The sequence below is a fragment of the Pantherophis guttatus genome, chromosome 1 (assembly GCF_059756535.1).
Source record: "Pantherophis guttatus breed Tessera chromosome 1, ASM5975653v1, whole genome shotgun sequence".
Classification (NCBI taxonomy): Eukaryota; Metazoa; Chordata; class Lepidosauria; order Squamata; family Colubridae; genus Pantherophis; species Pantherophis guttatus.
Window position 1 is genome coordinate 268842982 of NC_142063.1, and position 16712 is coordinate 268859693.

At 36.2% G+C, this 16712-nt stretch overlaps 1 protein-coding gene across 2 annotated transcripts in view; it reads right to left on the reverse strand.

Annotated features, from left to right (window-relative positions):
- Positions 1–527: 527 nt before the first annotated feature.
- Positions 528–16712, reverse strand: part of EZR (ezrin) — a 39145-nt gene continuing 22960 nt past the window's right edge. For both annotated transcript variants that reach the window (XM_034428548.3, XM_034428549.3), the window contains exons 6-14: positions 16238–16321; positions 15631–15777; positions 11628–11724; positions 10297–10460; positions 9317–9447; positions 7097–7257; positions 5728–5820; positions 2645–2896; positions 528–1949 (exon numbers count right to left, since the gene is read on the reverse strand). In XM_034428548.3, the coding sequence (XP_034284439.1) occupies positions 1785–1949; positions 2645–2896; positions 5728–5820; positions 7097–7257; positions 9317–9447; positions 10297–10460; positions 11628–11724; positions 15631–15777; positions 16238–16321 (1294 nt within the window). In that variant the 3' untranslated portion in view covers positions 528–1784. The remainder of the gene's footprint in view (positions 1950–2644; positions 2897–5727; positions 5821–7096; positions 7258–9316; positions 9448–10296; positions 10461–11627; positions 11725–15630; positions 15778–16237; positions 16322–16712) is intronic.

Genomic DNA, 16712 nt, shown 5'->3' on the forward strand with positions numbered 1-16712 from the left:
TCCTGGGAAACAAACAATAAGCCTTTCAGACTCCTGGGTGTGGTGGCTCTGATCAGGTTATTGCAGATTTTGTTCTTTACAGAAAACAGGAAAGCAAAAATAAAAACAAAAAACCCACCCTTCCTCAGTAGTAGTATCGTGCAGATTGCTGGCTATCTGATGTTGGCAATAGAGGCGATGGCAGCTGCCATGCCTATTGTTAACATTAGTACTATTCAGTAATCAGCTGGTTCAGTTGCTAACTATGATTAAGGCTAAACATGGGTCATACTATTTAGAAACCTTACCATACTGGTTAAAGCTTATAGTTATTAATTTCTATCTTGCGTCCAAGGCAAACATTTTGCTGTTCTGTGTTACTAGTTTACATACTGAACTTTATTAAAAATTTACCTTCAGTGTCATAATTTCTTCCATAATTATTTTACCTTTTTCTTTTATTATTAATATTCCATGTTGCTTGAACAAATGGTTTGCTTCATAGTTTTTCAGAAATAAGAAATGGAGAAATTTAAGAGAAAAAAAAATGTTGCCTTGCAGATTTTTATTTATGGGCCGATTGCATTCAACAAATCATCCCACCACACTATATCAGGATTCCAGAGGTATAAACTTCAAAATACAAAGCAGCATAGAAAGTTGTATGTAAAGCAGGACTAGCAACATACGGTACTCTTGACACTGATGATTTCCAAAGCCTAAAATGGGATTGGAGGCAGGGGCGGGCTAGGAGGTGATGGTGGTCAAATGGAGGTTAGCAAGGGGATACTGAGGCAAATCTATAGCAACTCTCTTCAACAGAGACATTTTAAAAAGCTGATAAAAGTCCCTTCATGGCAGGAGTCTGAAACGGTACCATTTTTTAAAAATTAGAAAATTTGTTAGAAAAAAATAGGAATAGTGAAATTATTTGTATTGAATCACAGGCATGCATTACAATTTTCTTTCAAGTAAAAAAATCATCTTTACAAATGGTTTCTAGATCGTGCCTCACCCAAGAGATTAGATTTTTTCCCCCCAAATATCATTCGTTTAACAAGTCAAGAAATAACAAAATATACAAAGCAAAAAAACCTTTTCAAACTAGAATTATATGCTATTTATATCTTTAACACGCATATGTATATACGTATCTATATATATATATATATTATATAAATATGATACTACAGCTGATTGGTTAAGCTGCAGTTCAACACTTGAATAATATTGAACACCGACAATTTCCCTCTATCTGTGATATAAGAGAGGCATCCAAGTGTGCCTATCATGTACTCCCTTTGAATGATTACCGGGAACCTGTCCGAGTCAAGATGAAAGGTTTTTAGAGTTCTTTTGTGACATTTTTACAGCAATAAGAGGAAGTGAGATGGAGGACTGACTTGAGACGTAAGAACATCATAATCTTCAAATACAATGAGTGTTTAAGAACAAGAAACATGGCACAACATTTTCCCTCACCCCAAACAAATCTGGATATACTTGTGGTAGTAAAAAGCCCTCTATTAAAGCTGCAAAACTCTTTTAACATGTAGAAAAAAAGTGATTCCGAGACACCCTTTGACATTAGTTTTTTGACACAATATTAATAGGATTTTACTACATCTCTGTGACCATTCTCCTTATACTTAAATCCTGGCGGCTGCTTCTATTAAATTCAGCTGACACCTGACAGTGTGGGAGTTTATTTCTTTATTTACTGCTATGACTTTGCAAGTGACCTTTCACGAAGAAACGTCAACATTCAAAATCTGCATTTCCCAGAGTCTTCATTGAAACTACATTTACATAGCTTCAAATTCATCAATTCTCTGCTTGGTGTTCCCTTGTCGTATCTGTCTCAGTGTCTTGTATTTGTCTCGGCCTTGTCGCATGTTCTCTGTGTGGATTAGGTCATTCGGAGTCTTCATCTCTTCATCTCTGGCCTGAGCTAGTTCATCAGTCAGCGTCTGCAACATTTAAACAACAGTATTACACACTTGCACAAATAATAAATTTATGAAACTGACATTATGAGGAAAACACAAAAACTAATATGAAATTCTGCAAATGCTATCTGAGGGTGAGTTTTGTACATATCATTCTATGGCCATAAGCATAGTCACATCTAAGAGCCTATAATGGTTAGCGTTAGAAAAAGATACAAGATCTGAATCATTTAAATTTGCCAACCCATTTCTACCTTCCACTATAAGATACATGGTGGCAAAGATTTTTAGATTATGTCCTACATCATTATCTTCTTTCTCCATAAAATGTGAAACCTTTCTTAAGACTTTGAAAAAAAGATAAATTTCAATTACCATCTTTCTCCCTTCTTGGGGAAATTACAAAAAGAGCCTTGATAGTACAGTGGTTTAGTGCACCCTGTTATTAACACAGCTGCCTGCAATTTCTGCTGGTTCGAATCTCTCCAAGGCTCAAGGTTGACTCAGCCTTCCATCCTTTCTAAGGTAGGTGAAATGAGGACCCAGTTTGTGGGGGCAATAAGCTGACTTTGTATAAAATATACAAAAGAATGAAGGCTATTGCTTAACGCATTGTAAGCCGCCCTGAGTCTCCGGAGAAGGGCGGCATATAAATTAAAAAAAAAATGGTACTCAGAATGAGAATAAATGCTAACAGATTGTGCGGTAAATCCTACCTTCAGCTGTCTTTGGACACGCTCATTCTTTTCGGCTTCAGTAATTCGCTTTTCTTCATTACGATCGTTCAATATGCCTTCACTTGAGAATTCTGCACTGTAGCCAGAGGACTCGGTTCCTTCATCTTGAAGATTATCATGGACATGATAGTTCACTGGTTCATATACAGGTGGAGGTGGAGGAGGTGGAGCAGTCATTACCAGGTGTAATTCTTCCTTTGTTTTCACCAGATCATCTTGGGCTTCTTTAGCCTAGAAAAGGGAAACCAAGAATATGTTTCCAGAGATAATGTTATTTAGAAAATAGGTGATATCTGATATGACATTTTATGTGTTCCCAAAATAATCTTAAAATATACAGATTTATGATAATTTAATAATATCTCAATTAATAATTTAATTTTCAACCATGCCTCCATTCCCTTTTCCCAATGACTATGTTCCTGACTCTCAAATATGCTTTTGAATATAATATTTGGAAAACACAAATTGGTATAGTTATATGTTGTAATGTAAGAAGAATATTAGTGGATAAAAAGAGTCATCTCTGCATGAATGCTCTCTATCGCTGATGTAGCCTGCAAGTTATCAATAAAGCCTAGCTGTGTCCTGAATTTGCCTTTCTTATTATTTATGTCTGTTGTGTAAACATAATGTAGAGTTAGAAGTCAACTGAGAAGCTTTGAGTGTGGTGTAGGTATAATCAACAGTCTCTAGGTTTAGGTTTTGTTAGAATTTTGGAGATGGAAACAAAGGTCTGAGCTTTATTGTGGCAAGTAGGGTCAATACAAATAATAAGAAATTACAAGCAGTCTTGTTTCAGCTTGTTGCTGGGGAGGAGACAACAGACATATTTAATACATTCTAATTTGAAGAGAAATTTAATAAGCAGCTCTTGCAGGTGTTGAGAAATTTGAAACTTGCTATGTATCAAACAAGGACATTACAAAAGGAACATTACAAAATACATTTCTTACAATGAAACAGAGGCTTACGTAACAGAATTAAAACTTTTAGTGCAGTCTTGTGAGTTTGGACAGTTACGTGACTACGTGACTACGTGGAATAAGACTTGAAAGAGTAAGAGTCAGACTGCTAGGGACAGATGATTTAACACTGGAACATGCTGTTGATGTTTGTAGAGCTAAGGAGTAGGCTGTAACTCACTTAAAAGACCTTGGGTGTACTGATAAGGAATTGGTTATTTTGAGAAGTAATGAGAAAGCCTGTCATCAATTGTAATGCCAAAGACCAAAGATTGGAAACACCCATGTCTGAGATACAGAGTTTCTCAAAGGCGCCTGGGCAATGGTTGGAAAAGAATGCAGAAAATGTGGGTGGCTGAATTTTTTATAAAAAGTGAAGAACTAAGAACAAAAAAAGTTAAAACTAAAACATTATGTACTGTATGTTATATGAGGAAGAAGAACTTTCCTCAGAGCTTTGTAATGGACTGATTACATGGAAGGTTTAGAAGTTGAATGTGCTGTTTGTTTAGTTATTAATGTAAAACTGTAATGTTTAAAATTCATAAGGGGGATAAATACTAGGTTTATAGCCTGTATAAAATTGTTCAGAGTTAAAAGCAATTACTGATTTAAATCTTGTATTGATTTGGACTGAGGTAAAGTACTTAAGACATCTGCTAACTTCTAGTGGCAAGAAACCTGACAAAAACAAAGATTGAACCCATTGTTAAACTACCAAGAAGAAAATAAGTGAACAGCATTTTTTCAGTATGGCCAATTTTTTTCCAAGAATGACTACTGTGACAATTCCATAAGTCAATTGTTGTTACAGGACATGGGATTTCAGTGGGTATCAGTACAAGAAGCAGTTAATAAATTTTAAGTGTTAATAATGATTGAATCTGCATTCAACTATTATAATGTGACAAAACCGTGTCAGAGGATGGCAGCGTATCTGGTTTAGCTGCAGTATAGCTTCAGTGAGGAGTTCTATATGCATGTAGAGTCAGGATTTTTAAATTGCTTTCTTTTATGGAGAAGAAGTTTCAGTACAGCCTGATCATAAATCTCTGAAAGCTATTTTAAGCAAACCATTATACAGACTGCGTCAATGATGGTTACTAATGTTGTAAAACTATCAATTGCAATCCATTTCTAATGAACCTGGAAAGGAAATAATATTTTTTGAGATGTCTAGAGGTTTTTGTTTTAATTTAACAGTGATAAATGAATGTTTTGGATTGTACTGATACTGATAGGATGAGGTCTTATTATTATCGATGTCTGAGAGAAAACAATGTAAATATGTTACATTACATGATAGGTCCTTATAATTATTAAACAAAATTATTTTGAAAGGGCCTCAGTAAAGAAAGCAAGGTCCAGAAAATATATAAAAATATAGAAGTCACACAGTCAAGTATTTAATGGAAATTTACTGATCAACAATACGTCTTTTGATTAGTTATGTTTGCTCAGTTGAGATAATGGTTCAAGCATGTAAGATTTTTTTAGACTGTCAGGAATTAGAAATGTATTGAAGAACTAATGGAGAACTGAGAATTGCATATGAAAATTTTGCCAATTTTCTTGGCCAAAATAGTTATATATTTGAATTTCAGAAAAACAGATTATCTTGCAATGGTAGAATGGAATTCAGACAATTTGTAAAATTGTACATGGATTCCTTACGTGGATTCCATTCCACGTTATGCCCCTATCAAACAGAACTATCATGCAGCTTGCAAAGGGAAAGTTAGAAAAGTCAAAGCAGGATGGTTCTGAATTTGACTTGGACCTTTCTGGTTATAGAAATACTTCTAGTTTGAATAAAAAATACTTGTTTGTTTTTTTTAAATAGCAGACCTACACTTTAGCACTCAATTCATGCACTCTTTATAAGCTTTCTGGAAGCATTCTGTTAGCCGTTGTGGAAAGCAAATATGGAATATCAGTTCTGATGCAGTGTGGCTCATCTTATAGTGTAGTAAATTCTATAGGACAATAGACAGTACAATCTATATTTCCAATGAACCATGTTGTAATCACGATCCAGGGAAGACCTAAAGTTGATAAAATCCTGCAAGTAAAACAGAGTGGAACACATTAGCTTACCCTGTGCTGCCATTCTTCAACCTCAGATTCTTTGCGCTTTCTTGCCTCTTCCAGAAGAGCAATCTTGGCTGTGTATTCTGCAAGTTCTGTAGCCTTTTTTGAGAGGGAAAAAAGAAATTACATGAGATAGAAGTACTTTGGATCAGCAAGAGAACTGCTCCCTATTCCTAGAGCCTCCAGGCTTGGATTGGGTGGGACATTCAGAGTCTGTTCTTGGATCAGAAAATGACACGGTAGCAGCTACAAAAAAGTAAAACATAGGCAGGCAAACTTTAGTTATGCTAAGGCTAGACAACTAACATCCAACTTTATTAAGTTGGCCTTAAGAGAACGTTCACAAGTTTTATTAAATATCGCCCAAATAAAATTTGCCAGTGCCAGCTATAAGAAACCCATTTGTCTATTCTTGCAGTATCAACAATGGCTACTTTATTTCTGGCTGTAAGTTAGAACATTAAAAACTAGTTTATAGCCAATATAACTTGAGCAAGCGGTTTCCAATCTGGTACCTTCCAGGTATGATGGATCTGCAACTATCAGTATCCTGAGCCAGATTTTACCCATAACGGCTGGAAAGTCTGAGAGCCGTAATGCAACATTTCAGGACGGCACGAGTGATAGGAAAATATAATTTCTTTCTATAAGGTATCATTGATCCCTGCAGGGGTTTAATTTATTTCGAAATGCAGCTCAACCACTTTCTCTTTAGCAGCACTAGATTGTAGAAATCCCTGTTCTGTAAAAAGTGATGTGTCCTTAAATTTTATTTTGTCATTGATCCAGGAAATATTTGGCTTATGTTGTCCATTTTCTGTACTGTATCCGTTTTAGGTATCGTTATCATCTTTACATGTTTTAGAATTACTTTGAAAATACACTACAGGTTGCCGTGAAGGCTTTGAGAACCAAAGGCAAGATTTAAAAAGCTATAACCACTGATGATGCTTGAGGAGCTTAGCCCAACTACTTTGCTAAGATTCATATTCAATACACAAGCAAAGAATAGATACAAACTCAAGGTAAACCGCTCCAAATTCGAATGCAGAAAATAGACTTCAGCAACAGAGTGGTCAATGCCTGGAATGCACTACCTGACTGTGGTTTCTTCCCCAAACCCCCATAACTTTAACTTTAGACTGTCTACTGTTGACCTCACCCCATTCCTAAGAGGTCTGTAAGGGGCATGCATAAGTGCACCAGCGTGTATACTGTCCCTGTCCTAATGTCCCTTTTTACTCTTACTCTTTTCATGTATTCAAATTATGTTTATACTGTTATCTGTTATCTTATATATGCTTGAAAAACAAACAAACAAACAAACAAAATATCAATTTTCCTAGTTTCCTTCTGAAATGCCGCCGATCCATACCAGCTGTTCCTGACTCTTTATCTGGTCAACCGCCTGCCTCTCCAGCTCTTCCTTAGCTCTCAGAGCCATCAAGCGCTCAGTCTCCAGACGCTCTGCTTCCACCTGGGCCCTTGTTCTTTCGTCCTCCAGCTGCCTGGCTTTTTCTATCTGGTCTGAGAGCTCTGGCAAAAAGGAAAAAAAAAATCAGCTACATATATTTTAAATGTTGATTTTTTTAAAAAAAAATACTACTCTTTAGAAATTGCACCAGTCTGGCTGCTTGTGAGAGAAGGTAGTACAGGTAGTCCTTGATTTACAACAGTTCGCTTAGTGACCGAAGTTACAATAGCACTGAAAAAAGTGACTTATGACCATTTTTTTACACTTATGACCATTGCAGCAGATTTATATTTGGATGCTTGACAATTGACTCACATTTATGACTGTTGCAGTGTTATGGGGTCAGCTTTTGCAACCTTCTGACAAGCAAAGATAATGGAGAAACCAGATTCACTTAACAACCATATTACTAACTTAACTACTTCAGGGATTCACTTAACAACTGTAGCAAGAACGGTTGTAAAATGGGGCAAAACTCACTTAACAAACGTCTCTCTAAGCAACATGAATTTTGGACTCAACTGTGGTCGTAAGTCAAGGATTACCTTAGTATTTGCAGAGAGGTAGAGCAGTTCCTTCACCTTATCATTTTATGGCTAAGTATGACGTGCAACTTCTGACTTCCATACATTTATGCTTTTGGAATGCTGGTGCTCATTTTATGTGTAAGATATTCTTTGAAGATAAATAGTTACAGCTTTAGTCACCAGAGATGACAGCACTGGCCAACTTGCAGGAAGTCCCCAGGCTGTTGACTAAGTGGAAGACTGGAAAACATCTTAGAAGAAATGTCTATTCTCAATCATCCAGTTCATGTTTGTCCCAAAGGGTTTTTTTTTTCATGAACTGAGCTTCAACCAAATTCTTAGAGGAGAAGCAAAACATTTTTAAAGAAAAAAAACCCTAGAAAGCCCAGTTGGCTTTAAAAAAAAGTACCTTTGGGACATCTTAGAAGAAAGCAGAGGAAAATCACCTTTGCTTTGTGGCCAAGAAACCAACATGGATGTGTCCATGTTGTGAGCAAGTTATATATTAAAGGCAGATGTCATCCATTTGGGTTTTATAATCATAGTGTGATTATTTCTACCTGTATCTATTAGACCAGTGATGGTTAACCTTTTTGGTGCCGAGTACCCAAAGAGTATGGGGCACGCAAGCATGCCCCAATCCCGAAAATGCAATGTGAGCGCCCCCCGGCGCATACAACCTGAGCACACGTTCCTCATGCATGTGTCCCCCACCCCCATTTTGGCTTCCAGGTTGGTTCTCCTGCATTTCTGCTGCCCTTGCCTTCCCCGATCTCCTCAGTTTCTCCCCCCAGCGTGGGCTAGCTTTCTCCTGCATTTCTGCCACAGAAAGGCACCTGTGGAGGGTGGAAACTGTAGAGATCGGGGAAGGCACGGGTGGCAGAAATGAAGGAGAAAGGTAGGGCGCGCTGGGGGGGTGAGAAACTGTGGAGAACGGGGAAGGCCCCTCCCCCGTGCATGCATGGCAGAGACCCGAAGACCAGCTGGCCGGCAGGAGATGTGCGCGTATGCATGGTGGAGCTGGGCTGGGGTGACAGCTGGCATGCCCAGAGAGCGGGCTCTTTGTGCCATCTGTGGCACGCGTGCCATAGGTTCGCCATCACGGTATTAGACCAACTCACTCCAAACCAAGTATCTGCCAAGATAATCTGTGCTGATTACTTCTGTTTTCAATGCCCTTGACACCACACAAACATTACTTCAATGATTAATTTTTTGATCAACCAAATTATTAACATAGGAGGCTGATACTTTAGAACTATGCAGCATTGCTGCCAAACATCAGATCCAGATGGCAACAGCACATCATGATTCCCTGTTACTGCAGGCAAAATGAACCCTTCTCCTGCTCCCCACTCTGAGGGATTCTCCCTCAGAGCAAGGTCCTGGGGGGGGGGTCATTAGGGTGAGACTATTCTCCTCTCAGAAGGACACGTTTACCTGTCTGGGTATTTCTATTAATTAGGAAACCCAATCCATGGTACTACCATGACATTTTATGTTGCTATTGCTTGTTAAAAATACTGCTTCTCGGATCAGAAGTGGGAACATAGAAAGATGGGTATCGGTTTCGGCAACACAATGGTAGTACTACCTTTTTCTGCTTTCTGTGTCTTCACTTCATACTCCTGCAGCCTTATCATCAGCTCTTCTTTCTCTCTCAACATCTGCTCTTTTTCCTTCTCAATTGTCTCTCTTTTCTTCTTCTCATTTTCCAACATCTCTCTTTAGATATAAAATTAAATTATTTTTTAGAACTGGAACAGACTACAACTTATTTTTTACCTGCTAGAAACATTTAGCACACTTTTCTGATTTTTTTCATAATATCCACGACAGAACAACATGAAAGTATCTGAACATTTGTTTAAATCAAGAGTAGTACTTATTATATAATGATTGCATTTCTTTTTTTGAAAAACAGTGCCTTGTCAAGATATCATTTACAAATAGTGCAAAATCAAAGAAAAATTAATAGTAAATCTTAACACACAAACTAATAACGATAATAATATAATACCAGTAATTATAATAGTATAACCAAAAAACTTAAACTAAATTTCTTCTTACATTATTTATTTAAATTTTTATCCCTTACTATAGTTATAGATTTATACATCTTTATTTTCCATACTAACAATTATTAACATTCATACTCTTACTTTCTCTCATTTCTACCTCTTGTGTCTATCCATTCATAAAATTTATTCCATGTCCAATAATATTCTGAGTCTTCTTTATCTTTAATTTTTAAAGTTAGTCTATCCATTTCAGCAGAATCCCAATTTTTTCTAATTATATCCCCTTATCGCATTTCTAATCACTCATGATTGGTGACCTAAACTTTTCTATTAAGGAACCATGAAGGAAGCAAAGAAGATGTGAAGGTCTCAAGCAACTCAACCTCTTACCAATCTATACTCACTCTAGGTTTAATTTCTGGTAACCCTGTAATTGCCATGTATGCTATGGTATGGTAAGGCTATCAACATATGTACTGCAGAATGATCACACTTAATGTAGGGGGCCCAATTGAGTTATACCATATTGTAGTTCCCATGCTCCTGCACACACCTTTCTAGCTCTTTCTGGTGCTTCTCTTCACGGGCCTGGGCTTTCATTTGCTGGACCTCAATGGTATCAGGTTTCCTACGGCGCATATACAGCTCATGATTTCCCATGCACAGCTGCAGGATTCTCTTGTTGATTCTTAGGCGAGGAGCATAAAATATAAAGTCCTGGCAAGAAGAGATGAAAAGGTTAAAAAGACACCCATGCACCTTCAGACTTGCAGCGCCCTACTTTATAGTTTTTGTGTTAAAACTTTTCACTTGCCCCTTAGTTCTTTCTAATGGAAAATCCAAGCAGTAACAAATTAACCTGCTTAATCATATAGGGATTAGATCTTTTCCGGCAACTGACCGATGATTGCTAATTTCAGCACTAAAAATACATTAATAATTTCTGAGCCCAACCAATTTAATAACTGCTACAACAATACTTCTCTAACAGCCTCTTTTGTGATATTCATTGTGCTTTGTGCCTGGGTTAGTAATGGTATGGAAATCATCCAAATTCAAAACTTCTGTCCCTAGGTTCTTAATAGCAAAGTATGAGAGCAAGTACATTTGCAGGATGGAACAAAGACAGAAGGGAAATTATGAAATACCAAAAGGAGAAAATGAGGCTCACATTAAGAAAAAGAACACAATGAAGTTATTCAGGGCTCCAGTGAATATTTGGAATACAAAATTTCAATATGGTTAATAGCTACATGACTAAATTTTGTCTTTACCTGCAAAGAATTTCTACTAATCAAATATTTAAAAGAGAGGAAGTTGTTTCTGAAACTGAAGCAGCTTCTGGTGAGACCCATTCACCCATTTAAAAGAAAGCAAAACAAGACATCTTTTTCAATATGCCAACCTCTTAAAAAGATTTACAGAAAGATTATTTCAAATTTACCTGGAAAATTAAATTCTACAATGCAACGATAGAAGCTGTTACTGAATAAGGAAATATTTCTATGATAATTTTTTTTTTACAAGTTATCATTTTTAAGACTGCAATTTTAAGACTGCAATTTTGTGGAATATAAGAGAAAGAAAGTAATGACTGTAATATTAATATTCAATAAATACAGTAAAATGATTCAACAAACAGTCTAACATACTGATATGGACATGATGAAGAGAAGGGAGCATTCCGCATTTTGTTGAAGCAATTTCAGCCATTAACCAAATTTATTTTATAGAAACCAGTGTTTCCACTATAATTCAATTACTGAATGAGCATGCAATTTCATTCTAAGATTTATGGAAATTAACAGGTGGGGCCTTACAAAATAAATAAATAACCACTATTCTCTTTCATTAGGAGCAACTCTTATTATCAGTTATACTCACTGGTGATTTCTTGTCAATCGGTTTTATAACAAACTTCTTATCATTGAAAGATATGTTTCGAATTTCACTCCAAGGGAAGCCAATTTTAGGGGTTAACCTGAAAACAACAAAGCAGATACAGGTAAGGAAACAATCCACAACACAGTCCAGGAAATCTGGCTTAATTACAGGTAGTCCTTGGTTTACAACCACAACTACTGGAATTTTGGTCACTAAGCAAGTCAGACTTAAATTTACAATATTTTTACTATGGTTGTTAAGCAAATCACATAGTCATTAAGTGAATCATGCAGTTATTAAAGAAATCTGGCTTCTCCGATTGACTTTGCTTGTCAGAAGCTGGCAGAGAAGGTTGAAATTGTGATCATGTGACCACAAGACACTGAATCATTGTAAATGTGAGCTGGTTGTCAAGTGCTTGAATTGCGATCACGTGACTGTGGGAGTTGTTGTAATGGTAGTAACTTTTGAGGATGGGCATGTCACATTTTCCAAGAGCACTGTAACTTCAAACTGTCATTAAAAACAAATGGACATAAGTCACGGATTATAGAAATCTGGTTATAGATTTCTGCAATAAGTTGAACAGCTGGCACCTAACAAAAGTTACTTCAACCTTCACAAACATCAGAACATGGCTTTTACCAGATGGATACCAAGCAAAAAAAAGACAGATTACTTGGTTTAATGCAGAGTGGATAAAAATCAATGATTTTTTTTTAAATCAGATTTTTAAAATTTAAATCGGAATTTTTTTCATTTTTATCAAATTTATTTTAATAAAATGCTTCTGGAGTAAAAATCTATCTAAAGATAGTTTTCTATTTAAGATACATTAATAATTTAGTTTATTCAGCATGAAATGGAGCTTAGTTATGTAGCATGAAGCTATATATTCTGCAATATTGGGACTGTCAGTGAGTCAACAGCGGGTCAGAGGAGGAGCTGCTGCAGGAGAGAGATGACAGAGATGCTCTTAAAAATCATGATTTAAATCGATTTGATTTAAATCAAATCCACCCTGGATTTGCGATCAAAGAGGCATCATGACAATATGTGTTTTGCCAAACACAATTTGGTACTTGGTGTTAATAGCATTAGCACCAATTAATAGTAAATAGCATTTCTGAGTACACAAGCTGCATGACTGCTTATACCCTTCTCCATAGCATCAAATACCAGGGATTGGGGAGAAATAATTCAAAGTTTCTCTCTTTGTACGCTTATAGTTCTAACACCTGTATTCATCTTTACATCACGATTTTTAAAGTGGAACATTGCCATCCTCACAGAGACAAAAGACTCTTCCACATAAGTTTCATCCATTTAAATCTCCTTTACAATATGTAGGTAAATTTTATCTGGTAGAGATCCATGTTAGAGCAGGGCTTACGTAAGAACTTAAAATCTGAGCAAAGATAATCCTCCTCATACAAAGATACACACAAGTATATAACTCACACAGAATATTATAACTGGAGCATTGTGTGTTAATGCTTCTCAACATATACAGCCTGTTTTAAAGATATCGATGCGGTAATTACGTGTTGGAATGCAAAGGTAGTTTTCATAATGAAAAATAGAAGTGCTGTTTTTTAACAATCATATTGATTAAAACAGAAAGGGACAAGAAGAAAATGGAATAGTATAAAGGAAATGGGGGAGAATGTAAATATTAGAAGATGACCAGCACGAAATAGCTGTAAAAAGAGAGAGAGAGTGTGTGTATGTTGTGTGTTTTGTATTTGTCATAGTATTATAATAAAAATAAAAATAAAATAATAAAAAAATAGAAGTGCTGTTATTTATATGCTAAACTCAGTATTATATGCTAAACTCAGTATCATAAGGTATGCCTTATCATATTCCATCCTCCAGCAATTTCTATGCATTCTATGTATGTATTAAAAAAAATAAAGGTGGGGGAAGCAACAAGTTAACTTCCATATCATTAGATGTGCCAATGTTTAATTGTCTGTGCACATCCCCCTCCCCAGATTTTCCTTCAGAAGCAAATGTTTCCTCCTGCAGGCTTTATATAGCTTGTAAAACCAGTTTGAATGACTGTGGCTACACAAAGAGACCTGTCATTCAAGAATCTAGAAGTAGTTTCACTCATGCAATCCTTAGAGCGACACTCCTTATTTTCTAGGTGTGATAGGGTTGCTAGAAAAAAAAATAACCTTATTCGGTAATCTTGGTATAATTTTGATTAAAAACATCAAGAAAGACCTAGCATGTAGCCTTTTTTTAATGTTTGCTGGCAATTTCTCCTGTTTGAATGTTTATACGGCTTAAAATGTGTCTTGGAAACAAAGCCAAGTTACTATTTATAAATAATTTACTATGCTTCAAAGGTAAGCTCAAGTTAATTCAAAACTTGTACATCCTTGCTGTATTGAACAAGTATTATGTGAAAAGGAACCATTCCTTTTTACATTCAATTGTTATCATTCAATTACTTCTGCCTCATTTCCAGATTATCACTATGCTGTTTCCTCAAATCTCTTCCTTAATAAGGAACCCTAGAGCTATGGCTTAAAATAACAAAGATTGTCAATTTGGTATTCCAAGGATTTAACTTGATTTTACCTGAGCTATTTCCAGATAAAAGCCAACCTGTTGGCTAAGAATCATTTCACACTAATGGCTCCTAGCATGGAATAACCGATTATAAAAAACTGTCAATTGAGCATAATGAAAGTTCTCCATTGGGGAGAAAGCTGAGTGAGAATCCTGGATGATTAAGCAAGGTTTCTTACACGGTGGCGATACTGTGAATACATTCTGCTCAGACTTGGTTACTCTAATGAACCACAGCTCTCGAAACAGAGATTCCCCTAGCCTTAACTAAAGATGACAGGAATTCAATCTGAGGCTCTCCACAGGTAAAATGTGCACTCTTCCCTGACTATGTAACACATGCAATACAGAACAGGTTATTAAGACTATAAGACTATAATATATGTATCTGTTTGATACTTTGTAATCTTCAATTCAGTGACACAATGCATCATAGGCTAATTTACAGAATACATCCAACAACTGGAACCCATGATTCCCAAGGGATTAAAATTTGGCAGAGTTGTGGCCTAATTTAGCAGCATACCTTTTGAGTACACTTCCCAGAAACCCTTAAGTTATTCAGCACAATGGGAGGACTTTATCTTCACTCCCCTATCTCCCTTTGGCCCCTATTCCCAATTGCTTAGGAACTGAGGCTGAAATCTGAAATCTCTTAACAGTGGTGGCCGGTAAGGGAGGAATGAGTGACTCAGATGCCTGCTGGCACGGGTGTGTTGATGGTCAAAGGGTGAGCCATTTTTCTCCTTGGAGGGAGGTCCCTTGGGAACATGCCAGAATAGGGTGTGGGGATGCAGTTTTCCTTGTGGTCTGTCACTCCCTTTGTTCTTCCTCCCTCCAACAAAATGGGAGGAAGTTCTGTAGGTCAGCTGAAGCGGTGGAGGAAGTAGTTTCACCAGAGCTCTCCTGAAATTTGTGAGGGGAGGCAAACATCACAAGCCTATATTATATATGGAAAGCAGAATGTGCTAATGGATCATGGATTGTCTACATTATCCTTTGGCTCATATCTGAAGCCTAGATCATGCAGGTGATTGTTCTTGCTTTTGTTGAAAAATTTGACAGCTGAAAATGGACTTGGCTTCTGATTTTTTTTTTAGAATTATCATTAAGGTATGATACATAATAATAAAGACAAGCCATGCACTGATTATTTCACTGTAGCCCCTGTCTGTCCTTCCGAAACCACATGCCTGTACATGAATTTAAGGAGAAAACAATGCAGTTAAAGAGATAAAGCAAGGTAAGTGACATTGAAGTCATATGCACCCCAGCACAATATTATTTAGCATATATTCTGAAAGGCAAGGTGACCTTAGCAGATATGATTTCTATAAAAGTACACATCACAGATGAGGTAATTCTTTGGCACAAGAGCAGCTCTTTAGTCTTACAAAGGATTACAAATATCTCCACTTACTTGTCTTCCTTTTCATAAATGTTGAGCCCAAGTGCGTCTACTCCCAACCAAAGGTCTGTTCCTTTCTTATTTTTTATTTCAAAATAGTTGATTCCATACATTTCGAGATCCTGAGCAATCTTCAAATATTCCAGCATGGCATTTTCTCTGGTTAATATGAAATGGGAAATGTTAAGACTTGTTTTCAAGACTGATGCAGAGCTTTGAGGTGCTGGGAAAATAAAATAATCAGACTGCTAGATGTAATAGATCTAAAAGAATCAACTCACTTCCCTATGGAATATCAGCACTTTACTAACCATTTGTCAATTTTTATGCTTTTTCTCCCATTTGTGTGTTCACTATTATTTCACTAACTCTACTCAATCATCTTGGCTTTGCCTATATAGTATATACATGCTGGATATCTTATTCATATCAATAGTAATTTAATATGAGTGCAGAACAAAAGGTACTTCAAAGAAAGTGGTGCTTTAAAAATCTTCTCTAGTGCTTATATCTCATATAAGATGTGGGTTTGGAATAAGAATGTTAAACATTGGACATTTTGAAAATAATTAAGACCAATTTTTAAAAGTCAATAAAAAAATTCAATGATATAACTCACTTAAGCATTCCACCATGTTCAGCATGCCATACTTGAATTCTTTCTTCCCATTGTTCTCTAGATAGTTTATGTTGATCCATTACTCTAAAAATATAAAGATATACCATGAAATTTAAGGTTCAATTTGTTTTATTTACAAAAATGTTATGTGTTGCAAAGTTGGGTATATGGAAAAGATGGCACAAAACATTTAAAGTAAAAAAAGGTCACTTTTTTGAGATTTTTTTAAAAAAGATGAACCTTGATCAAGTTCCAACACTAGTCTTTTAATGATTAAACTCTAGCTTTACTACAAAGTTATTCTTTAAGGATGTGCAGATGTCTGCAAAGGTCCCTGGGCCCATGAATTTTGTACTCAAATGTTCCATGGAAAAACTGATGTCTTGAGGCAGTGTTAAGTAGCAGCAATTTATTAGTTTGTTAACTGAAACCAGAAGTGAATTGAGAAATAATAGACCTATTCAACTGACACTCT